The sequence below is a fragment of the Cebus imitator genome, unplaced genomic scaffold (genome assembly GCF_001604975.1).
Source record: "Cebus imitator isolate Cc_AM_T3 unplaced genomic scaffold, Cebus_imitator-1.0 Scaffold101, whole genome shotgun sequence".
Taxonomy (NCBI): Eukaryota; Metazoa; Chordata; class Mammalia; order Primates; family Cebidae; genus Cebus; species Cebus imitator.
The window spans coordinates 4,287,177-4,313,659 of NW_016107416.1; the positions used below are offsets into that span (position 1 = coordinate 4,287,177).

General features: G+C 34.9%; 1 protein-coding gene across 1 annotated transcript in view; it reads left to right on the forward strand.

Annotated features, from left to right (window-relative positions):
• The window catches only part of PARD3B (par-3 family cell polarity regulator beta), a 1,123,121-nt gene that overhangs the window by 147,430 nt on the left and 949,208 nt on the right, over positions 1–26,483 (forward strand). The window contains exon 2 of the mRNA XM_017536909.2: positions 3,800–3,901. Within this exon, the coding sequence (XP_017392398.1) occupies positions 3,800–3,901 (102 nt within the window). The remainder of the gene's footprint in view (positions 1–3,799; positions 3,902–26,483) is intronic.

Genomic DNA, 26,483 nt, shown 5'->3' on the forward strand with positions numbered 1-26,483 from the left:
TTGCATGTTCTTCACATGTACCCCAAAACCTAAAATGAAATAAAATAAATAAATGGGGAAAAAAAAAAAGAAAAAACAATTTTTTAAATTGTGCTTTAGGTTCTGGGGTACATGTGCAGATCATGCAGGCTTGTTGCATAGGTGCTTACATGGCAAGGTGGTTTGCTGCCTTTATCCCCCCGTCACCTATATCTGGTATTTCTCCCCATGTTATCCCTCCCCAACCTCCCCCCAGCTGCTCTCACTCCCCTAGCCCCACCCAAACAGACCCTAGTGTATAATGCTCCCTTCCCTGTGTCCATATGTTCTTATTGTTCAACAGCCATCTATGAGTGAGAGCATGACGTGTTTGATTTTCTGTTCTTGTGTCATTTGGCCGAGAATGATGGTTTCCAGATTCATCATATCCCTACAAAGGACATGAACTCATTGCTTTTTATGGCTTCATAGTATTCCCTGGTGTATACGTGCCAAACTATTGTACTTCAAACACGGTTAATGTAAATTTTCTAAGGCATAAGGTAAAATTTCATGTCATCTACCCACAGTAAAGGTCATACCATTAATATTGCTGTTAGTATTAATGCCTATTTGGAATAATTTTTACATTTGATCATTAAAAATACTTTATAACTGTCTTCTTCCTGTAATGCATGTGTTTTTATTTTGCTTTCCTTTTGCAATTCATTCTCATAAAATAGGTTCAGTTTAAAAGTTTCAGTAGCATTTAAATTAACTATTATGTTAAAAACAGATACGATAATGTCAGAAGTGGAGAAAACGTAACATTATTTTTCAATACCTTAATGGTCCTAGGAGTATAAGTAATGTTACACAGCAAAATGAACACACATATTAGAGATATTTTCAAAATAATTTAAAAGTTACGTGTACACAGATATTTGTGCAATATAAAGGTACATTAAATGTCATAATCAAAAAAAGTACAGTAAAGTTTTGCCAGTGATGGTATGAACCAGAACACGTATGTGAACACCTTTTCATATCTGATAAGTTTTATTCCTGATGGCAGTAAAACCAAGTAAATGAAATGCAAAATGTTGACTGCAGTATAATGGTTGAAATTTTTACATGCATAAAGGAGTCAGGATAAATATATGGTCTTATGATGGCTGTAGGTTCTTATGTACATTTTTAAGTGATCGATAGTACCATGGCCAAAATACCATGGGGACAAAATCACAGTTGGTATGAACTATGGTTTATTGACTCCCCCTACGCCCCAGATGTGTAAAATATTAACCCTGAGACTGATTTCCTATGGCTTGTCTGTTTTTGTTCAGGGTTAGGTGTAGGTGTGTGTCCATCATTAGCACACTCTTTTCTTCTTTGGACTGTATAAAATGGCAATATCAATGTGGAACAGGGAGTTCAAATTGCAATCTTTCCATATTCTGATACCATGTTTTCCACTTAAAATTTTTTGGTCAAATATATAATTCCAAAATCTATCAAGATTTTTTTTACCTGATTTAGTTCTGAACTCTTTTGAATCAAATTAGAGAACCATGTCTTAGTTGCAACTCCTGTGTCTTGTTTTCCACAATGTCTGGGGTTCCAGGAGTGTGCATGAGGGAGAAGCAGATGTGACGTAACAACCCCATCTTGCTGCTGTTTGTTTGTTTGTTTGATGATTCCCTTTGGCACTGATCAAATCCTATCCCTTGCTATTTTTTGAGTTACTGTCATTTTAAATTAGGACTCCTTGGGTTTCTTCTGTGTTTCTATCTCTAGGCAGGAAGAAAGGTATACTTCAACTTTCTGCCGTTGTGAAGGGTAATTGTTTACCTTTGTCTTAGGAGATCTGCTTTTACAAACTGAACATGAGAAAAAAAAAGCAGATAACTAACGGATGCCTGCTTTTAAGTACAAATACAATATAAAGGAAACTCTTTACGTGGTTAAAATCATGGTTAAAATCAACAGATTTCATCTACAGAGCTGTAATATATCATAAAAACAACTCAATGGAAGTTTATATAAATTAATTAAATTGAACTCTTTTTATAAGCAGGCTGTTTTTAGAAGGAAAACCTAATACTCTATATTTCAGTCAGAAGTCTTGGGTAGATTTGGAGAAATATGTTGCTTGTGGCATGGCCATAACAAAAAAGATTTAATTCCCAAATATTGCTGGGGGAGAGCTCTCTAGTCCAGTGGCCATTACATAGTTTTCTGTATGCTAGGATCCTCCCTTTTTGAAATCTGGCCTATTATACTTGGGTCACCTTTTAGAGCACAATTACTTCAGGTTGGCAAAGATCTCTAGTTAAAGAATCTGAATAATTAGAGTTCTGTGCTTTTCTTACCTGATTATATTCCCACAGCTCATATCTTTGAGATCTCAATCTGTGCCATAGAGTCAGGCATTTAAAGTTTCCTAGTAAATCGTTAGGTGTTTGTACCTATAAACTCAGTATTAGAAGTAAACAAAACTCCTTTTATTTTACTTGGAATTAAATACTCAATGGAAAATTTAATTTTGAAATGCCCAAAGCCTAACTGAGGAGAATTCCTTTAGATTTTTTAAAGCCTATCATTTTACCAAGTTGTATTACTGGAAAGCTATGTACTTGGGTCACACTTTAGTAGCTCTCCAAATAGATACCTTAAAAAATTTTTATTTAATAGTATGCCGTTAACTTTTATCAGGGGTCAGCTAAAGAGAAGACTGTATGACAACCATTTCTATTAGCTTTTATGAAATTGAAATTGAATTCTGTGGGTTACATTAGTTCTTATCCTTAATAAAGATTCGTATGGTAAAGGCTTAGAGCTTTATCCTAGAAGAATTTCCATCTTTCTTTTTTAACAAACTGGTATCCGTTCCTTTATCAGATACCAAGTGTATTATAGCTCAAAAGTTTCCCACTTTGAGGGGCTTTCTAAGACTCACAAACCAAAGTGATTGTAGCTTGGGTATTCTGGTAAAACCTTACTAATGTTTTTCTTCACTTCCTTCATTGGTTCGTGTTCTTGTCCCATTGCTATAATAGTTCACTTTCATAGCTCTCCTGGAAATAGGCAGTACATCAGTAACTGAATGAGCTAGATTATTCAATCCTGAATTCTAGATTCAGAGTAAGCAGATTTTAAAAGTAGGCATTTTTTTTAAAAAACAATAGTTGAAAATCTCTTAAATTACTACCCCAATTCATGAATTCCCCATTCAATTCTGAACACAGTTTGAGTTGCTGCCATGCCGCAGGAAATGGCAAGCAAGGCTGGAGCTCATGCTCTGTACATCATTGCATATCTCAGAGTGAGGTTGCATGCTGAGCCTGGAGATTTAAAAAGGTGAAGAGGTTGGTGGTTACCCATTCCATTTATATATTTTATAGTGATAGCAATTATCATCATAGATTCTGCCTTTGGGTTTTTTTTTTTTCCTATGGCTTTGGAATCTGTTTGGACTTTTACTCCTAGTTTCAGAAAGTATCCTCAAGAAGATTTTTCTTTTCCAGACTATTCTCGGAATTACCTGAGTTGTAGGTTATAAAAATTCCCTGAATATGTTTTTCAAGCAGTTTATTTTTGCATTGCAGTTTACCTTCTAGGAAAATTGATGAAATATGTATACTTTGATTCTTAGATTTAATTTAAACAGAATAGAAATGCCAAATATTTTTTCCAAATTAATAACATTTGTTTTTGGTGTTTAAAAAATTTGTTACTAGAGCATATTCTTAACAAGTCAATTTATGTCTCTTAAAATTAACATGCATTTAACTTTTTAACATAGATTGGGTCATGAAACTTGTTGTTTGTTCTACCATAGGGTCCTGGGTACTGGGTGAAGATTCATCACTTAGAATATACAGATGGAGGAATCCTGGATCCAGATGATGTCTTGGCAGATGTTGTTGAAGATAAAGACAAGGTAGATAACTCTAAAAATGTGCCTCTTTGTTTTCCTTTATAGAGCTGCATGTTTTCATGAGACTGAAATCCTTAACAAACTCATGTGTCAATTATTATTAAAAGATACCATCTGTTCAGGTTTCACCTGGACAGCCCATAAATCAAAGTTCTTCATCAGATGTTTGGGAAAAACTTCGTTAAGGTTTGGGAATCTGTATGTGTTAGCCTAATTAGCAGACACTTCATTCCCAAGAGCTCCTGATATGTCTTAATAAACTAGTGTCATACATGAGGCTGTTAGAGTTATTATTGTTGTTGCTGGCTCTGTAGTTTATTCCTGGCCCTTGCTAAATATTCAATTAAATGTCTGAGGTGTAAATGTGTTTCAAAGTAGAGAATACAGTGGGACAGAAAGTTTTACGAAGAATTATGGTGAAGGTTTTTCTTAAAGTAGCTGGTAAGCAACTATCTTGAGAGATAGTCTTGTTTTCATTGCTACAGTAAAAGACACTAAATTGAATAATCCAAATAGTTTGATCAGGTTCTGCCACCTATTTGGGAATAATCCAGTGGAAATATGTTGTTGTAATGAGAATTTCTCTTCTGAGACTACGCAGAGGAAGGCGTGAAAGTGTACTGTTTCACTGCAGTACACAGGATTATTGCTGTTGAGACATGTTTAATACTACACGTTGAGCTCCTGTCATCAATGTCTAATGTGTTTTCCAAAACTGAACTTCAACTCTGTCAGAGAGATCTTGCTTTCAAAGCTTCTTCTATCGCTTATCTTCAGTGCTGTTTGTATTAGGCTAATTTATATTTGTAAACATATTTCTCTCTGTATTTTCCATGTAATCTCGGGTATGTGTGTGTTTTACCTAACTGGACTGGAATATAAATAAGTGATTTATTAAACTCAGGTAAAATTTATATTTTTCTTTTTCCATAATATCTTTTCAGACTGTTAAAATTTATATTAATCTTTGCCAACATTTTTTACATTTACTTTTCATATTTTGTTTTCTAATTCAAACCTGTTTTGCCTTATGTTGTTATTAGTGATTTTATAGTCTATTTAGGGAGATAACTAACTAGGTTTTATAGTCTACTTAGGGAAATAACTGGATGGCTAGATAAGCCTAGTTATCTCCCTAAATAGTGTCTAAGCTCCTAGTGGACATGGACTGAGAGATTTTTATTTTGTATGTTTCTTTATGTTAATAGTATCTCATATAACATCTTACAAAAACTTGAGTCTCAAAGAATACTTACTGAATTAATGAGTGCAAAAGAAAATTTGAGTTTCTGTACTTGATTCTTCTTGGATATAATTTTGATATGTACTTCCTGATTACTTAGTTGGTTTCAGGGTGAATAAAAGGGTAAATAATGTATTATTAACCTTCAGAACCCTGAAGAAGGGTTTTTACTACTTTCCCCCCTTTCACTTTCTGCTTCTTCCCTAGGGATCATCTTCTTTCTTTGAAATAATCTAGATATTTGGATTGTTGAGTAATGTAGAAGGCAGTTCCTGTCTTAAGTTTCACTGGTGTCCAAAACATTAAAATGAAAGGCCAAAAATGGCAAGTTTAGGAAGGGCCAGAAGAAAATGTCTCACCCCGACTTCATCTAGTATCTCATTACTGGAAGGATGAGTCCTTGAACAGTGCCTAGGGAAATAATTTGTCCTTTAGAGTGCTTACATTTGAAACATTCTTTAAAACTATCTCAGCAATGAAGTTTATAACCGTAATCTACTTACTGGACACAGAAACAGCTTTATTATATGTCATCTCTGTTTTAATGGGGCCCTACTACCATTACTAAGTAAGGTAAAAAAGTGAGATAATCAGTTAAAATCCTAGCCAAGGATTAGTACTGCTTGGGCTCAGCTTTAACCATTCTCTTAATGTACTTCAGTATTTCTATATGATGCCTAAATGGTATTGTTCTGCAGAGTTTATGAGGATTTATACTTTTGGTTTGCCAGAAATAAATTGTGCTGCCATTTCTTCCTTTTAAAAAAATGTAAGTGGAAAAAAAAGAATTACATATTTTTCTGACATTCGCTTGGTAATCTTAAAATTTCCTTATAGCCCATATGTCTAGTGTGGAAAGGAAGCCTTGCCAAACTATATTCTACCATACTTTTTGTCAGTTTAGATTAAGAAGTAACTATAAATGATGCTTTGTGGATGTTTAATGACATATCAGTCTCACCCAGGATCCTTTGAGGCAATATTGAGATTAGACAAAATAACAGTTCACCTTTTTGCAAATTGGCTACCTAATAATCTGTGGCATTTAAAATATGGATAGAAAGTCCAAAGAGGCATGGATAGATGCACATAATCATTGTGATAAAGCCAAAATATCTCACCTCCTAGGAAAGACTCTCATTTCAGGTGAGAAATTGCATTGAGGAACTGTTGGTCTCCAGTTGCAAAGGATCAGGCGGGAAAAACAAACAGAAAGCAGAGAAGGCTGGGTCATTTAGTGTATGGAAACACCATCCCATATACTTCAGTAAAGGTAGAAACTAGAGGTTAAATGACATTCTACTTAAAATTAGAGAAGGATCTAGCAAAGTTCAGCCAGTGTTCTTAAGAAATGGCTTTTAAAACCTGTGCCTAAATTGATTTGTCTTTGGTCTTACCTCTATTATAGTGCTTGGTTCATATGTGGTGTCTCTAGGAGCTTTGGTTCCTTTTGTTTTTTTATACTTGCTTTTCCAGGAAAGCTTCCATGAGGACCAAGTCTTCACTGTGTTACACACTTTCTATCCTATAATGTGTCAAAGTATTATTGGAACAACTTTGGATGTCCAAAGTATTATTGAAACAAATTTGGAATGTTGCATGTTATGATAACTGTTTATATAAAATTTTGTGCTAAAACTTAATAATTATCTGGTTGTGACAGTTATTCTCATGATTTTCAGTTTGTCTATCAGTCTGATGATTCAAGTTCTTTGAGATAAATATCTAAGAATTGTTACTTTATGTTAATATATCTTCTCTGATTGCTAAAGGCTACCAACTTAGTTCACCCAAAGTAACAACCTAATCATTGAGCACTAACAATGGCCCGGAATGTCTTTGGCCTTTATGCATTCAATTTCATTTTAAAGCAATCCTGAAGACAAGAGCTAGTGTTACCCCTATTTTTAATTTCCAAAAAATTAAATTTTAAGTAACTTGCCCAAGATCACACAGGTGGTAAGTAGCACAGTCAGACTCTGGAACCTAGAATTTAAATTTCCATAATCTTACTTCTTTTCTTCTCTGATGTGTCAAGCAGTTTGGTGTTTGTATCTGTAATTTCTATTATGAAAATTAATCAGTTATAGATTAACATGAATTTTGCTTTTACATAGTCCTCACTATTGCTAAGAAAACGTTGGTAACAGACAAAACTGTTAAGTATAACAAAACAATTGAGTAAAAATTTTATTAATTATAAATAAATTCAGAATTAATATGCCATACATATTTAGTATACTTCAACCCTGTTTGCCTATAGCTTGCATTTAGTTTATTATAACTCTGGCCAACTGCACCTCTGTTGCTTTCTCTTGCATCGTCTTTTTGCTAGGACCCAGATTACTCAGTTCAGATACAGTTTAATTTCAGCTGGACTCTGCAGACTGCACTTGAAGTCTAACCACCATATGCAGTTACAAAGAAAAACAAATTTGTATTCCAATAACTACTTTCTTGAACCAGGTATAGACTCTGCTGTTTTCAGTAGGCAGAATGATGGCTCCCAAAGATGTCTATGCCCTAATCACTACAACCTGTGAATATGAATGTTACATGGCACGGGGGCTTTGCAGATGTGATTAAGAATCTTAAAATTGAGAGATTGTTCTGGATTATTTGGATGGACCCGGTGTAGTCACAAGCATCTTTATAAATGAATGAAGAATGCAGGAGAATCAGTATGAGAGAGACAGATGTGAGAAAGATGCACCCAGCCAATGCCAGCTGTGAAGATGGAAGAAGGTGCCACCCGTGAAGAATGTAGGTGACCTCTAGACACGGGAAATGGTAAGGGAATAGATCCTCTCCTAAAGCCTTCAGAGAGAACACAGTCCTGCTGACACCTTGATTTTAGTCCAGTGAGACTCATTTCAGATTTCTTACCTCCATAACTATAAGATAATGAATTTGTGATGTTTCAAGTCACTACTGTTGTCGTAACTTGCTACAGCAGCATTAGGATACTAATACATATGCTGCCTCTTTTCCCATTTCAAACTTTTAAAGTGATGTTAGTATTCTCAAATTTCATATTGACTTGAAATGCCTTGTAGTTCAGATGGGTTCGTTGTTCTTTGCGTTCCTCCCAAAGTCTGTCACAAATGATTCTCAGTTTATCAGGTGAGCCTTCACTCTTTGAGACTTAATCTTTATGTATCTCATTATGCTGTTGTCTTCCATAGCGTAGAAATTATTTTAAAGTAACAGCCAAACAGCCTTGTTCACTTACCAGTTTTTCACTGCAGTATGTACAGGTCCTAAGAAGTCTGAAGACTGATGCTTAGTAAACCACTGCAAAGCTTAATGTTGCCTTCCTGTTTTTTTTGTTTGTTTGTTTTTTGTTTTTTTTAACTGAGCATGCGAACTTCTGAGTATTAAGCTTTTTAAATGATTATTTTCCTTGTTAATTGCCATTATTAATTTTTGGCTTGGTTGTAGAGGACAACTGCAATATAACAAAAATATGGCAATCTATAACTTCTGTTATATAAACTGAATTACTGCCATGGTTTCATTAAATATACAAAAGTAATACTATATTATGTAGTCAAGTAACATGGAAAGATGCTTCTGTTCTTGACTAAATTGTGCCTATCATAGGGGCTCAGTTTGGAGAGATGCCAGTGGTCTTCAGAGCTTCCAAGTGAATTGCTCACTGGATCATATGCAATATCTCATACTCAAATGTTAAAATTTCAGTTCAGTTTTTTATCTCTTATGTGTCCTTGGGCAAGTTTCTTCTCTCTGGCCTTGGTTTCCCCATTTATAAAATGAATGTAATATTCTTACAGGGTTGGTATAGGAAAACTAGATAGGTAAACTATATAGAATGTTAAATATAGTATAGCATATACTAAGAACTCAAGTGTTAGCTGTTACATTATTGATACTATAGTAGTGCTATTACAGTATTTTTAACCTATGTGTTTTGATGTTACCATTAGATGTTTTTAAGTATTTAAACATCAAAGAAACCATTTTACTGAACATTTCAACTGCTTTTTAAACAAAACTTATACCAATTATTTAAAGTTACTAAAATGATAAATTAGTTTAATAAGAAGATACTTGATAATGACAGAACATTTGGATTAATATATTATTTGAGAAATGAAAATGCCAGTATGATTAAACTGGAAATGAGAATCCTTTTATCAGAACATACTATTTGGTAACATAAGGAGCATTCAGAGATCTAATATGATTTTAAAATGGAGACTGGTTTGCGCAATGCTGCATGAACTAGTGACCTAAAACCAGGCTCTCTATCCTTAAGCCAAATTGCTTTCTGAACACTCTGTTGCCCTCTAGTGGGTCCACAGTTACCTAGAAACCAGCTCACAGGAGCTGCTTCCTGAAGAGGATCAATCAAGTATTTGGTTCCACTTTATTGGAAAATAATTTTTGCTATTTCTTTTAGTACAACTCACGGCTCATGCATGGGGAATAAAGCTAGAGTTAACATATATTTCCCTGTACGTTTGTGTGCCTTCTAATTAAGGGCTAAAAGAAATTCTTTGCATTTATAAAACTCCTCTTTTAATTTTATTTTTAAATTTAGGTTTCTTCCCACCTTCCTATACACTGGCTGAAAGATTAATGGGTGGTGTTGATGAAGTATGTAACCTTATCAGTCTGCAGTTGAATAATTTATGAAGTATATTGTGTTTTCTGGAGTAGTAGAATGCTAAAATAAGTTAAACATTTTTAAAAAGGTCCTGATTTATTTCATTCCTGAGCCCTCATTTTATCAGTAACATTTACATTACAAGGTAATCCACCTATTTTAAAGCCACAATTTTAAAAAAATTGGGATACGGTGTGTTTTGTTTTTACTTCGGAAAGCCTTACTTTGGTTCATGGGAACTGATGTTTGGAGAAGAAGAAGTTTGGAGACTGTTTCAGAAATAAATGCAGAAGCCCCTGAAGAACAAATGAATTACCTTGGTCACGAAATTTTATCTCAGAATTTTCAAGATTACCCTCTACTTATAGAATTACAAAATGATAGAATCATGGATCCAAACAAGACCTCAACAGTCACGTGGATTAAACTCATCATCTTTCAAAAAACGATATATCCAACCCAGGAAGAGGTTAGAGGACGCCATGTCTGATTTTGTTCCTGAGTCCATTTCTGCATTTCCTCCCTTGGATGCTGATAACGTCAGTTTATGTTGAATTTTGTATTATTCAGTTTTAGCTCCATGAGGAGAGAGGGTCTTTGTTTTATTCACTGTTGCATTCCCAGTGCCTGCAACAGTGCCTGGCATTTCCTAGATGTTGAAATAATTATGGAGTCAGTGAATGAATGTATGCTTTGAGGTTTTGAGTATGCCATTCAACCACTTGGAATTCCAGTTTTTCCATTGGTAAAATGAGGGTGATAAATGATATCTTTCACACAGTGTTATTGGGAAGGTTGAGAAAGTTTGGGTGAAAATACAATGGAAAGTACAAATTACTCTATAGATGTAAAAAATGTATCTATTACTGCTGTTCAGCTCTTAAGGATTTTTCAAGATCCAGGTCAAATTGTATTTTTTTTTCAGTCAACATTATCTCAATCTTAAGAGTAAATTGAGTAAATCATCTCAATCTTAAGTAAATTCTCCATGCACTGAAATTTTATAGAAATGATTAAATGGTCTTTTTTTTTCAAATGTTAACGGCCTAGTAACATTCACCCCTTACCACCTGGGAGTTCTTAAGAGTTTTATTGTTTAACTTTTTAAGTTTTAGTTTTGTCTCCCCAAGTATCCAGTGTGCTGTTTTAGGACTGGGATGATTGTCCAAAATATTTTTTAGCCCATGGACTTCTTACCTCTAGTTTGGTGTTTCATAAGTATGTTTAATTTTAGTCAGTGATAGAGTGGAAACTAGAATGGAAGATTTCTAATTGTTCACCTTTTTCTTCCACCAAACTATGTTGTCTCTTTTAAATATTTTATTAGGAGACAGTTTGTGGGCATGTTTCAGCCCCAGAGAAGAATTTTAGAATCAATGTGTTTGTGACCTTACTATAGCAAAGGCAAATAGTGTTGAGAGACAGTAACTTAAATTAACAGTCATCTTGATGATAGCTATGTCAAATACGTGCCTTCTGCAATTTAGTCGGTTGACAGCTATAGCGTGTATCGGTATGTGTGTGTATGTACATACGATGAGAGAATCTGTGCACAGTTGTATATATGTGGAGGAGTGTGTACATTTGCCCTGAATTTCTTTGCTTGTTGTGCACCATTGTGACACACAGGTTTCATCAGAAATTGGAAAGAAATGAACAAGCTTTATGGTATTATTTAGCTAAGCATTTGAGTACAATGAAGAGTAAACCATAAAACAATGTTTGATATGTGTGTAAAATTTTAAGTTTGGTTGGAGGGAAAAAGCCAATAAAATCTGAGATCACAATAATGCTTTACTTAGAGCTAAAAATGTAATTCAAAGTAAGAGTCAATGAGCACTTTCATCTTTACAGTATGCCTTTCACCATATGTTACATTTCTGGACCCATTTCTACCAATTTTCTCTCACATTAGCTTCTTTTGAAGCTATTTATATAGGCATATCTATGGCCTAGGGGCATGGGGCCATTGGTTTTTTTTTTTTTTTTTCATATACATCTGTTTTTTTACTTATGTAACTTATAAATCACAATAACTTTATAATACCTAAAATTATACCAAATGGAAAACTACTTAAGCTATAAAACATCCTCTTTGAAAAATGCAATGCCTGTGAGTGCTAGTGTCAGTCCCCAGTACCTGTGTGGGTTGATTCAGAGTGTGCTTCCTAATACCTAGCTGAAATCAACTTCACTAAAGCAGTATTGTAGAGTGTCATGTGGCAGAGCACAGGGCATTGGCAGTTTGAATTTAGGTTTTTCTAATTTTAACCTGTCTCACCCTCAGTTCTCATATTCACAAAGTCGGCTACCTGTTCTACCCACCACACTGAGTTAGGAGGGGGATCAAACGAAATTAAAGAGTATATGGTAATATTTTATGTTATGATGTGTCGCACAAATGTATCACTTTTGTTCTTGCCTCTTGTAGCAGCAGCCCTGAGGTATTTAAGCAAACATTTCCGCATAGTCCAGGAAGGGCTTGTGGTGGTATGAGAACATGGAGCCAGGGATAGAGGAATGTAAGAGAAGCTTGGAAGGGAGGAGGATGGTTATGTCAAAAGACCACTCTTATCTTTTGGCCATTCAGTGAAGTGTTCAGGAAATAGGCAGTGCAGAGGAGTATAAGGAGATGTAGTTTTCTGAAACAAAAAATGGATTTTTCTTTAATAATTGAATGTGGGTGGTAAGAAAGGATATCAGAGCTTCCACGTACAGACAGGCAAGGAAAGTGTAAACTAAAGCACAGTGACAGTTGTTCAGAGCTTTCCAGGATTCCAGAACCTTAGTAACGTCTGTGTAGGTTATCAAGTATCATGTTTGTTGCCTACTTCTTAATGATTAACAGTAGGTTCTATAAATGGGAGGTGGGTGCTTATTTGCAAATATAGGGAGGATGAGGGAAGGCGTCTCTGTCTTAGGAAAGCTCTCAAGAAATAAAGTGGAAAGTTATGAAGAGAAAAGCAGCTGAACACCTAAGATCTCATGATTTAAGGGGAGAGAAAAAAAAAAAAAAGGAAAAAAATAGGCCAACAGCCAGGACACTGCTCAGTACTGACAAATGACCACTGAACCTTAAACAAGCAACTGTTTGGTTACTTGATAGTTTCACCAAGAGATATTTTCTATTCAGCAATTTATTGTGAGTAACCATATGCCAGACTCTTAATTTTCCATGCTGGTTCTCCTATTTCCAGGACCTAAATTCACTTTATATTACTAATTAACCGCATTGTGAACGCAAAAAGACTTTCTGGACTTTTCTGGAATCAAACTGATGTTTATCACACTTTTATGAGGTACCTGTTGCAAATTCTATATAAACCCTTTGTATTTATTGATACATTTTTAGTGAATAAGAATATTCAGTTTCCTTAAGCTTAGGCTTTTAAATTATAGCTTTTAAAAGTCTTATAAGTATTTAATATCACATTTATAAAGAAAGTATATTTACCCTATCATCTGAATATGGAAACTTCACTTATAGAATTGCAGCAGGATTACTAAACTTAATATTTACTCTTTTAACTTTTTAATTTCTCTTTTTAGCTTTCCTTCTTTTGATGTTATGAATCGGTTTTGAAGGATTAAGTGACATTTCCTTAGCAATAAAGAAGAAAGCCTCCTTGTGCAGACTTTAATCAGAGGAGTGAGATAACACAGAAGCATGTTCAGAAATAACCTCTTCATTAATCTCAACCAAAAACATGTTACAATTGAAGTACACATATTTATACAATACTTAACCACAGATGAGAAAGACTGCAAAATAATACAGTTTGAGATGACTCTAATAGCCTAACAATCTTAAATATGCATATGTGCGTGTAAAAGTTGGAGAATCTCATAGTTTTTAATTGATAACAGGGATAGAAGTTGATTTTTTATACTGCTAGCTTAGTGTGGCCACTGTATACCAGTTCAAAAATGAACCTATTATGGTGGATAATGAGGTGTCCTAAACAACTCACCCTTTAAATGGGAATTTTACAAAGCTCTTGGTTGACTTACTTAGAAATACCTAATGTTAAGACTGGGGAACCTGGAACTACAATTGAGAAGAGAGGGTTCAGAGGGAGCCTGCTAACTGTCCTCAACTATTTGAGCGATCATAGAAAGGGTATAAATTCATTCACTGCTGCTCTGATAAATCAGGCCAGTTGTATATGTATACAGTGATCAGCTCCTCAACAGAGCACATGCTGCTTTCTAACGCATGAGCTCATCTTAGTCACTGAGACTAAGTATATGAGCAAGAGTGGAGCAGACATTTGCCAGGAATTCCTCTTTTAAGTTTGCGGTTTGATTAGAGACTTCTAACAGCCAACTATCAGCCTCTGAGACATGTATTTCAGTCAAGAAATACAGGGTTGGCCTATAGGGTCTGTTGTCCTACAGTGTTGTTTACCTCACACCCCTTGTCCCCTTCCTCCTTCCTTTTGTGTTCAGATTCTCTCTCCCTTCAACATGAAGCCTGTATGGTTCAGTGCATGTGAGTACTCACCTGCCAGGGTGACTCTGGGTGGTCCTTCGTCTGTTATTAATGTTTAGTTTCCTGTGACAGTGATTGGGAATGGTTGTGTGTTTCAGTTTGTGCCAAAAGTGCTCGAAGAGATTTGCTGAGGCCTTCTGGGAAAGATCTTTTCCTCTTATGGGAGAAGTTTTCTCTCAGTGTTATTCTGTTGCTGTGAAGCTTCGATCCATGGCAGCCATCTCACTTCCAACCTGAGAAAGAGATACAGGTCCTGGTAATCTCAGGAACATGGTGTTAGGGCCAGTGGGTTTAGTCAACTCTCAAGTCCTCCCTAAGGTTGGAACCTCTAATTACATGAGCCGTATATTGCTTTATGTTGAAGCCTGTTTCTGTTAAGTTTTTCTGTGACTCACAGATTACAGTTTCTTCTTTTAGTGAAGTTTTGGCTCTATTTTTTGGGCTCCTCTTTATTCCCATTTAGTTCGGACATATTTGTCCTAGCCTCTTTCAGTTCTATATATTGTTAATCGGAAATTTTTCAGATTTTTGTTCATAGTTCTGCCAAATTACTTAGCTCCTTTGTTTCAGATGTTTTTTGAATTGTCAGTGAAAGAATTAGATATCTTAAAATCTGCAGGGGTAAAATACATACTCCAGTTGTTTTATGTACATGGCTGATTTACTAGGCAAGATCAATTTGGAATTTTTCCATTTGGTGAGAATTACATTTTTTTATTTTAAATTCTTTTTTATCCACGATTGTTGATTGCTTTATTTTTTTTCAAGAAGAAATAATTCTGTTTAACACACCTAGAAGAAATAATTCATGGCTATTTAACACACCTATTAAGATGTGTTTGTCATAAACTCTAATTGTTTTTATTATGCGTTAATTCAAAAAGTATATATTGAGAGCCAGTATTCTAGGGACTGGGAAATCAGAAGTTCTGTCTTTAGCCTTTTTAGATACTTAAAGGATAAGTGGTTACATCAATGCATGGTCTTATAGAGTAACACAGAGGCTATTTTTCCTATGGATTTCTTTAAAATTTTAGCCTTCTGAGTTTTTATTTTAACAAGTCAGAAGAAACATTTGACACTAACCTCAAAATGTTTCTTCAACTGGATACAATCCTATTTACATCAAGAAACTGGAGACTTATATTTAAAGCAAACAAATTTAAAAAGAAAAATCCTCCGTCAGTTAAAGAAGTTTGCCAGAACTCAGAGTGAAGTATGATAATCTTTTAAATAATTATCCAATGGCATGAGATAGTAATGTGGTTAATACTCCAGCTTCCCCTTGGCTGTGAAGAAATCTTGTAATTATCAGTTTTCCCAAAACTATCTCAAAGACTAATGGAGCCATTGACCTGACGTAAGACCCTTTCCTTCTTATCTTTACCCAAGTTGTAAAGAGGTGTCTAGGTACCCCTAGTGTAGCAGGTAAAGCCTGGTGACTCCCAGGGAGTCCTGGGCCCCTAAATGGACAGATTGAGGATTTTTCTTGTTCACTGAGGAAGTGGGAATGTTTACAGCTTGGACATTGAAAACATTTTCTATGATACATTCAATGCACTTTACATCCAAGCAGTATAAAGACAGTGGTCCTTTACATTGTCACATTGAAATCACAATCATTCGTTTCTGAAGTGGCTACATGGAAATAAAAATCAGACTTCTCTGAACAAGCTGCAGAACATGCCCCTTTTCCCCAACAAGGCAGAATAAGTTGGTGTATTTAGGAAGATCGGAGGTGAAGTGAGATGACAGAAGGATTTGTAAGAACACTGTGGAAGTTTTGGGGGTGGGGAGATAAATGTGACTAGTTAGAAAAATAAGTAATTTGCAGAGTTAGTGTGCTGATGATTTAAAAAGTGCTGTGATGAACATTATTAAGACAAGCAACAAAGAATAATGTGATAGAAAATCATAAAAGGATGTTTGGGGAGGCCCAAAGTCAAAGGCATCAACATTCAAAATGCCTCTTTCCCAAATGGAAACTTACTTCCCAAATATAAATAAGGAAGTTAAGTATTTAGCTACAATGATTGAGCATAAAAATGTATGTAATATTTTGCATTTAACAGAGACCAATCTGAGATGTGTCTTGCATTCATATGTATAATGCATCAAAAGATAGAACACAGCTTCTGATTGGCCAAGTTAATTTTAAACCTTAGTTATTTTATGTGTATGTACACTAACAGAAAATGTATCGAGTCAGTCTGTTAGAAGAAAGTCTAGGTTGAAAACTTGTGTATTTCCTGCCATATTGATATTTGAATTAAATACTCAAATAAAGGTAGAATATTAAATATCCTACAGTACTTTTATTTAAATCTTTCCTGTTTGTTGGAAGTCAGAAGCTAAAATTGAGTATTAGATTTACTGAGTTGAATACTTAAAAGTCTGTTTCCTGGTATCTTAATTCAATACATTGCTTTGCTCTTTTTCCAAAACAAATGTTTTCCTCTTATTGAAACAATGTTTTCTTTTATTCAACTATAGTATCTGATGGCCTAATGTTGCTGAAAGTTAACATGATAATTTGGAATTTAGAAACTTTATTTTACTCCTAGTCATAACTTTACTGGAAAATTTAGTTTTTTATAGTGAAAATAATTATGTCTAAAATACTCTGAGCACCATTTTGACAGTATTACACCTTACACGAAATAAATAGATTTTAAAATATTTGATAGTGTCTTCATAAAAGGAGAGGAATGTAGCTCTGGATTGAATTTTTCACACACAATCTTTTATTATGACATTTAGTTGATTAATACTTCAGCCAAATCAGTGTTTTACAGTATCTGTTTTCACTGTCCATTAGATCTGGAGTTACAAGCATGCATAAAACCTGGCATCTGCTTTGCGCTTCTCTTCATTTACTTTGGGGCATTGCCAGTGTCTTGGTTATAGTGTTTAAAGTCTAAGTACTTAAGAATGCATCTAAGGCAGGACAGTTTTTATACATGATTATCTTACTGTATTTGAGTGACAGTGTTTAGGAATTTCTTAAGGATGAAAAGTGGTAGGACAGGATTTTTGAATATGAATCATTTTTTTTCCTTTGTTTTGAAATTGTTAAACCATTAACTGTTAAACCCAACATTTCTAAAAATGTTAATAACTGTTAAATGTCCAAAAAGAATTTAAATGTGGTAAAATACCAAGATGAATACCAAAATTATGTGTAATCACATCAAGCCAGAGTAATCATTAGTAAAAGCTGGGCATATACATTTCTTTCATGTATATATACATACTTAAACATAAATATTTACATTTATACTTTCTCATACAAAATTGTTATAGTAACATGCTTTTCTTTGACTTAACACATTTTGCTATGTATTTATTCTTTGAAAGATGATTTTCAGTGTGTGTGTGTATTTGTCCCATCCTTGTCTGAATGGGGATTTTTAGCTTCCTTCTTTTGCTTTATACTTGAACATTTTGCTATAATTCTGATAAGTGCTCTATTTAACATAACTAAAACATAAAGCAAGACATGTTTTTAGTGTAAAAATCTGAGATATTTTAGGAAAAGGATTTTTAACCCTGTAAATACAGCATAGAATTCTTGTCTAGAGAACTAAGCAAATGGCCATACTCATGGGACTTACTGGGCTGTTTGTTTACCTAGATAGCTGAATATTCTTATTTCTGGTGTTTGAAAGAAAAATTTCCATTTGTTTTATAAGTGATTATTGGTAAGTTATTATCTGTAGTTTGTTTTTAAAACATATCTACCTTGAAATACACATATGAAAGGCTTAAAGGCAAATTGAACATTTTTTTTTTAATCTGAAAGTCTATTTTGAATGTTATTTTCTTGTGGATTTAACTGATTTTCAGCATTTTATTAAGTCCATAGAATATTAGAAGTATTTACCAATTGAAAAAAAAGTATTTAACATGACTTTTATTAAGGAAGCAGTTTTATTATTTTTTTCTTTTTCAACTTTTATTTTAGCTTCAGGGGTACATGTACAGGTTTGTTACCTGAGTATATTGCGTGATATTGAGATCTGGGTACCAATGATCCTGTCATCCAGGGTACCTGAGCAAGGTACTCAACAGTGTTTCAACTCTTTCCCTTTTCCCCACCTTCCTCCTCTAGTAGTCCCCAGTGTCTATTGTTGCCATCTTAATATTCATGAGTACGTGTTGTTTAGCTCCACTTACAAGTGAAAACATGCCATGTTTGGTTTTCTGTTCCTGCATTAATTCACTTAGAATAATGGCCTCCAGCTCCATTCATGCTGCTGCAAAGGACATGATTTGATTCTCTTTTATGGCTGTGTAGTAATTCCATGGCATATATGTACCACATTTTCTTGAGCCAGTCCACCATTGTTGGACAAGTGGGTTAATTCCATGTCTTTGCTACTGTGAGTAGTGCTGCTATGAACATACAAGTGCATGCGTCTTTTTGGCAGAAGGATTTGTTTTCTTTTGTCCATATACCCAGTAATGGGATTGCTGGGTTGAATGGTAGTTTTATTTGTAGTTCTTTGAGAAATCTCCAAATTGCCTTCCAAGGTGGCTGAACTAATTTGCATTCCCACCTACAGTGTTTAAGCATTTTCTTTTCTTTGTAGCCTCACCAGCATCTGTTGCTTTTTGACTTTTTAAGCCATCCTGACTGGTGTGAGATGGTATCTCATTGCGGTTATAATTTACAGTTCTCTGGTGATTGGTAATGATGAGCATTTAAAAGGTATATTTCTTGGCCACTGGTATGCCTTCTTTTGAAAAACATTCTCATCTTTTGCCTATTTTTATTTTGTATTTTTCTTTTTTTGAGATGAAGTATTGCTCTGTCTCTCAGGCTGGAAGGCAGTGGCAGGATCTTGTCTCACTGCAACCTTCAGCTCTCAGGTTCATGCGATTCTCTTGCCTCAGCCTCCCGAGTAGTTGAGATGACAGGCACCTGCCACCATGCTTGGCTAAGTTTTGTATTTTTAGTAGAGATAGGTTTTGACGTGTTGGCCAGGCTGGTTTCAAACTCCTGTCCTCAGATGATCCACCTTCCTTGGCCTCCCAATGTGCTGGGGTTACAGGTGTGAGCCATCACGCCTGGCCAACAGGGTTATTTGCTTTTTTCTCGTTGAATTGTTTAAGTGAAGAACCAGTCTTAAACATTAAAATTGTTATTGTTGAATTGTAAGATTGTAATTAGAATATTCTACATGACTGTAATTGGAATTTACTTTATTGATGCTTTATTAAGTTTAGGCACAGTGCTAAAAACATTGCTTACATTATCTCATTGTGTATTTAAAATTGCCCAGTGAGATAGACCTATTATCCCCATTTTACAAATTGGTAAACTAAGGCTCAGAGGACAGAATTAAGTGGTTTGCATACTTTTACAGCGCCAGTACCTGATTAAGCCAAGACTCAAACTGAGATCTGTTAGTTTCCAAAGCCAGAGTTCTTAACCATCATGCTTATAGTATTTGGTTTTCCATTTTCATGGTATTTTTCTGGAACTCTACTGTTCCTGCACTTGCTCATTTATGGGATATTTGTACCATGAGGATGTATCCGTTATGAAGTTTATGTAAAGAGAAATAAAATGCTTCTTGTTAAAGAGATGGGATGGGGAGTCAAAGGAAGTGACAACTAGTTTATATCTTTTACTTTATACTCCTGTAAAAATACAGAAAAGATTGTGAATTTCTTTACTTTTATGAAATGTTTTAATTTCTTTAGAGTTGCCATGCATTATTCAAGATTATAAAATGATTTGAATTTCAGGAGCAGACAGATTTTCTGATGAGGATTTCAAGCTGTGTAATTATGAAACCCATATAGGTTAAAAGTTCAGAACTCGTTAGCTTAATCATTAAAAAATAACCAATTCATAAGCATGGTGTTTCATTTTAGAGGGGCACGGTTACAATACCGTTTACTAAGGGACTCTTGAATTCTGCCTCGTGCCCCACCACACACTGAGAATGTGCAAGACTGCATACCACATAGTTTGTTCTATGTTATTGCATAATTTATAAAGAAAATTCATATTTTATAGTGGTAAATTAGATGCCACAAAGTAGGGCACATTTCTGTAGTTTTTTAAAAGTTTCCTTGGTGTCCTAAAAATTCAAGGAAATTAATGAATGAGTGTCAAATATCAAAAAGGTTAATTAGAGCTTGTTACAGTGTATCAGACTATACATTTAGGAAATGATTTGTAAAATTTTTCCAGACAAGACATAAAAGTTTCAGAATAAAATATAAGAAAATGAATGCTCAGGTATGAAGGGAAATTTGTATTATGCTAAAGTGCACATAGAAATGTACCATCTGCATGATTTTAAGTATACAGTTCTGTGGTGTTAAGTGCATTCACATAGTTGTTTAACCATCACCACTATTCATCTCCAGAATTTTTCATCATAATAATGTATTATTTTATTTTGAATAAAACCATGAAGATATTACTGAGTATTCTCAATATACTGTTTGAATTCATATACATGCTTGGAATCTTTAAAGGTTTTAACATATAAGTATATGTAAAGATGAACTTTGAAATTGTAGCTCCTGTTACTTTAGGTAAGACACATGACATCCATTGATGCAACTGAAATCTTTAACAGCTTTTGAAATACTGTCAGAGTCATGCATATTTTCTTTGGGATGAAAGGATATTGAGAGGAAAACTATATTCAGATATAAATAATCTTCATAAAGAACCATCTGAGATGATTAAAGATACCATGATCATCAAACAGTTAAAGGTGGAAAATAAAATATGGTATTTATGAGAATTTTGACTGGCATGAAGATTTTAATGCATATTATCTTGCTTTGCTAATCAAGGTGATTGAGATGCACTTGCCTGTTAAATAGAACTTGCTCGTGGCTTTTAGTTATCAGAGATTTTACATTTATCTTCTCTTCATTTGAATGCTACATAAACCCTCCCCTTTGAGTCTGAGGGGGGTCACTAATTTTTTTTCCTAGAGTGCTACTCTTATATATTGAGATTTTTTTTTCCCCCTAATGCTTGGAGAATGATAACAAAAAAGAATTTTTTATTGGTTCATTTCATGCTTGGTAAGATTCCAACTGTCAAAACATTATAAAATTTTGAACCTAGAGGCACATTTCATCACCAGAGTACTAATTACTGCAGAGAACTGGAGCGAGTCATTATGTAGTAGTATTTATTAGAGCTGCCCAATTTTAATGTTTTTTGGACCAGAGACACTTAAATAAAAGGTTAAGCTGTTTTGGCACAAAAGAAGGAGGAAAAAAACTGCTCAGTGCATGCAACACATCAAATACAGTACAGGAAGGGTAGAATTAATTGAAAACTATGCACCTACTTTCACTGACACTCAGCATCTTATTTTCGGGGATGAGCAAGGCAGACGTAATTCTTGGTTTATTTTCACCGTGTTTAGTATTGGGAGCCTATTATGTGCTAGGCACTGGTGATAGGAGGGAAACATGAAAGACAAGGGCCTCCCTTCATGAAGCCCCTATTCTTGTGGGGAAAGGAGACAATAAGCAAAGCATCATTAATAATGTAGCAAGTAATGCATGGTAATGGCTATAAAGACAAACATAGTGCAGTAAAAGAATGGAGAGTGAGTGGTTGGAAGAAAAGGCATTTTAAATAAAACAGTTAAAGGAGGCTCTTCTAAAGAAGTGACATTTGGGAATAGCAGTGAATGAGGGCATTTGAAAAATTAGTTATATAAGAATTTAAGCTTAAAAATACCTCTCACATAATTTACATAGCATGAAGTACTATAAAATTACAAAAAATAACTACAAAAAGTAATAAGCTAGTAAATATATTAATGTCTACTTAATAGATGTTTATTAAATATCAAGACACTGACTAGATAGTAGGGTGGGGAGGAGAAAAGATTTAAAATGTGTCTCTATACTTGGGAAAATTACAGCTTTAGTGAGTCATCATGGTTTGCTTAAGAGAAGGTGAACAAGCAGTCCAAAGCAGTGAAGTGTGTGGAGGCAGCAGCAGGTACTTAAGTTTGGCCTAATGCTAGCCAATTGCATTATAAGGTGGTTGTTGATTTTGTTCCTTCATCTCTACCCCTCTTCCATCCTTTACTGACTGTGCAGTCCTTTAGTGTTGATCATATTTCTATTCTAATATTTGGTGCATAATAGGTACTCAGTAACACCTCTTTGGGTGAATGAATGAGTGAATGAAGACAGAAGACAGGTGAATGAATGAGTGAATGAAGACAGAAGACAGGTGAATGAATGAGTGAATGAAGACAGAAGACAGGCTTTAAACTTTTTAAAAATATGGTTTAGAAGGAAAAGAGCATAGCTTGGCATGTCTTTGTAAGGGTGAGATTTATTTCATTTTACATAAGAGTAAGCTGAAATCCATCCAGGTTTGAAAAGAAAATAAGGGACAATGGAGAAAAAGAAGAAGTCCGAATGCCAATGACAACTGATAGAAGAAGACTCCAGAAAATTGGATGGGGTGTGGTGACCAGCCTAGTCAGGGGTTCACTTTGAAAAATAGGAAATAGTGGTTTTCTTCAAATACAAGAGAAAAATAAGTGAAGTTGGACATAAAGAAAGATTTGAAGGTATAGAAGAGAAAAGTCTAGTGGAATGATTTCGGTCACATTTTAGTGGAGGTAAAAGAAAGACCATCTAATGTAAAGACAGATTGGAATCTGGAAACCATCATTCTCAGCAAACTGACCCAAAAACAGAAAGCCAAGCACCGTATGTTCTCACTCATAGGTGGGTGTTGAACAACGAGAACACGTGGACTTAGGGAGAGAAGCATCACTCACAGGGGACAGTTTTGGAGGGTAGGGGAGAGGCAGTGGGGGGTGGGGAGGGATAACATGGGGAGAAATGCCAGATATCGTATGCACCTAAAGTAAAATAAATAAATAAAAAATTATAAGGAAGTCCTTGAATACAAATGGGTTTCAGAATTAGAAATTTTTTAGGTATTAGGGAGGTAATAGATGTATTTACTATATACTAAGTAACACTTCTTATATGGTCTTTGGCAGTACCCTGTAATCATAGACATTAATATTTCTCTAGGAAAACACTAATATTTATGCCTGGTGAAATAAGGATGATAAATAGTTTCCAGACAATATAGTTTGTGCCAAATGTACAAAATGTAGATACAACAGCACGCTTGGATATTGGAATAATGGATAAGGGATTGTGGATCTGTGCAGTTTGCATGGTCTGTTTTTGTTTGCTGGAATAACCGAAATGAATCAAGTTGTTTAAGATTTGAAAAGTAGCAGGACTTTTTTGAGCAGGGGAGCCAAGTAGCTTCTGTGATGTGTGATGTGGCAGAGTGGTTTCTCAATGAACGTCATCAGCACGTTCCTGTGTGTTTCTGTGCACTCTTCCTGTACATGCTGTGTGTGCTCTGATGTACAGCAACCTGAATGGAAATCCAGACCAGATGAAGCCTGACTGGAACTGCAAGTTTATTATTGTCAAGAATGTTCCAGAGGCACTGAGAAGCTTAAATTGTGAGAGTAGCATATGCTTTAAGATCCAAGAGTTAAGGAAGATATGAAGTTGCTGATGTTTTTAGGACTTTTTTTTGTTTGTTTTTTGGTTTTTTTTGGAAACCACTATTAACGACTTTTTGGCTTCTTTATATGGATTTTTTTCCCTACATAAGTTGACATTATTGAATTCTTTCTTGGTATTTTATGTGTTTTGTTTTGTTTTGCTTTGAGATGGAGTCTCTCTCTGACATCAGGCTGGAGTCCAGTGGTGCAGTCTCGGCTCACTGCAACCTCCGCCTCCTGGTTCAAGTGATTCTTCCTCCTCAGCCTCCCAAATAGCTGGGACTACAGGTGCTTACCACCATGCCCAGCTAATTTTTGTATATTTTTTAGTAGAGACAGGATTTCACCATGTTGGTCAGGATGGTCTCAATCTCTTGACCTCGTGATCCGCCTGCCTGGGCCTCCCAAAGTGCTGGGATTACAGGTGTGAGCCACCGTGCCTGGCCGGTATGTTTCTATCACAAAGGCCAAGCAGCATGCCTAGATATATCTAGTAGATGATGGATAACTAAATAAATTATTGTAACTATAAATTATAGCTTGTTATAAATTATCTTTCATGACTAAGTAAATGAATTATTATGTGTTTGTGCATACTTAACAAACCTTTGGACTATGTTTTCCACACAGGATTGCAATAAGCCATTTTTCAATATTGATGTGGAAATTCTGTGTTAAATTATGTATGTGGAGATTTGTGTTCGTTGACTTTATATAGTCTCAAGTAGAATTCGGTAGAAGTGCTAAGCAATGATACCTTAATATTAAAATTTTAAAAAGTGATAGTGGAGGAAATAAAACTGTTCTATGAGTTTCATATTTTGAGCTTTTAATTTTACCTTGAAGATATTCCCTACTGAAGATTGTAAAGCTCTACCCAGAGGAGGTCATGGGGAGACCCTGGTGTGGGAGTGTGGAGGGGTGAGAGCAGGCTAAGAGATTCCTTTGGAAACTGCATCTTCCGGTCAGCATTTCCCTCATCAAAACTCCTGATCCCCAGCAGGATGATAGAACTCAAGGATCAGTGTCTCAGAACTGGGAGCAGTAAGTCCTCTTTTTAACTGAGGAAGCTTCTTTGACTATGTATAAATAAAATCTTATACAGAGACAGATTTTTTTTTTAAACTTCATATGTTTTGTTTTTTAATTTTTTGGTAGAGACAGAGTCTCACTATGTTGCCCAGGCTGGTCTCAACTCCTGGCCTCAAGCAGTCTTCCTGCCTCAGTGTCTCAAAGTGCAAGGATTACATTGTACCTGGCTAGAGACAGATTTTTAATGTATATACTTGTGTTTATGACATTAATTATTTGTGATTATAGAAGAATTAAATGTCTTCAAATAGAGGAACTAACATATATTACTTGCTACCTTGCTTTTGATGTTACAAATTATAAATGTAAACATTTTAGTCATTAGATTTCAGAAACAATCTCCCAGTATTAGAATGTAGACACAGATAACGATATTTAGATTTTGGAAATCTTTGATCAAATCATGATAATAGTGAAATAATATAATTATATCACTTTCACCTGGACAAAACTCTCCTAAATAGTCTCAGTACTTCTAAGAACTTTATATACCAGTCACATCAGATAATTTAATTTCCATTTTTGTTTCTAGGGATTTACATCCAAAGTCTAATTTTTTATGTTAAAATGTATCCTCAAGGGCATAGTATGTTCTTTTACATTTTCAATATTATTTAAAGTTAAACTACAAGTCTTTTCATGGTGGCATTTCTTTTTTCAAAGCTATAATCAAGTGTCACCTACATTGATAATCATTTGTATAGAAATTTTAAAATGTCTTTCTTAACAGCTTTAAATTGTCAGCCTGGACTATGGAATGCTAAAAGATATTGTTTCCAGTATTTTTGGGGAGCCAATTACAAACAAACTTTAAAAATCTTACTCTGCTGGCTGGGATTTTCTAATTTAGTATTGTACATCGCAATATAAAAGACTAAAACTCAGTTGAAATATAAGTGATGTTGTTTGGGAGCAAGCTATCTAGGAAATGTGTGAATAATGTTTGTTGCATTCCTTTTGTTACAGTTTATTCCTAGATTGTCTTTTTTGGAAAAAAAAAAAAAGTTTCCAGAGTTGTAAGGTAAAAATGCGTGGATAGTCCCATTAATTTGATACAAAGTTCTGATAGAAGAGTTCAAGAATGTTTAGAGTTGCCCTTACATCATGTCAGTACCCAATAAAATATTCCCTACATGCTGCAGAACATACTATTTTATATGAGGAATAAAGTACCAAGAAAGAGAATGTAAATGAAGTTCTGCCAGACTATTGTGGATTTTCTGTGAGTTTCGGTTCAGTGTATGTGGTTCCAGAATTAAATTGTCTCACGTGGAAAAAGACAGCCTTAGGAACTTTAGTGTGAGCATGTGTGTATTTTATTATTCTGCTTTATCATTCTCTTCACTTTTGTGACCTCTAGATTACAGTATCGCAGTACATGCTACCTTTGGTTCTCTTTGAAGGTCAGCGCTGTTGAACACAGTGGACCATCTGCCTGTTGCCTAATGAAGCAGATGACTTCTCCGTGACAGTGTCATGTGCTGGAGGTGTTCAGCTGGAGAATACATACCTATATAGGTTAGGCCCCAATTTTCTTGGGTTCAACACTGAGACATCTTAAGGCAACTAAAAGCAGGCAA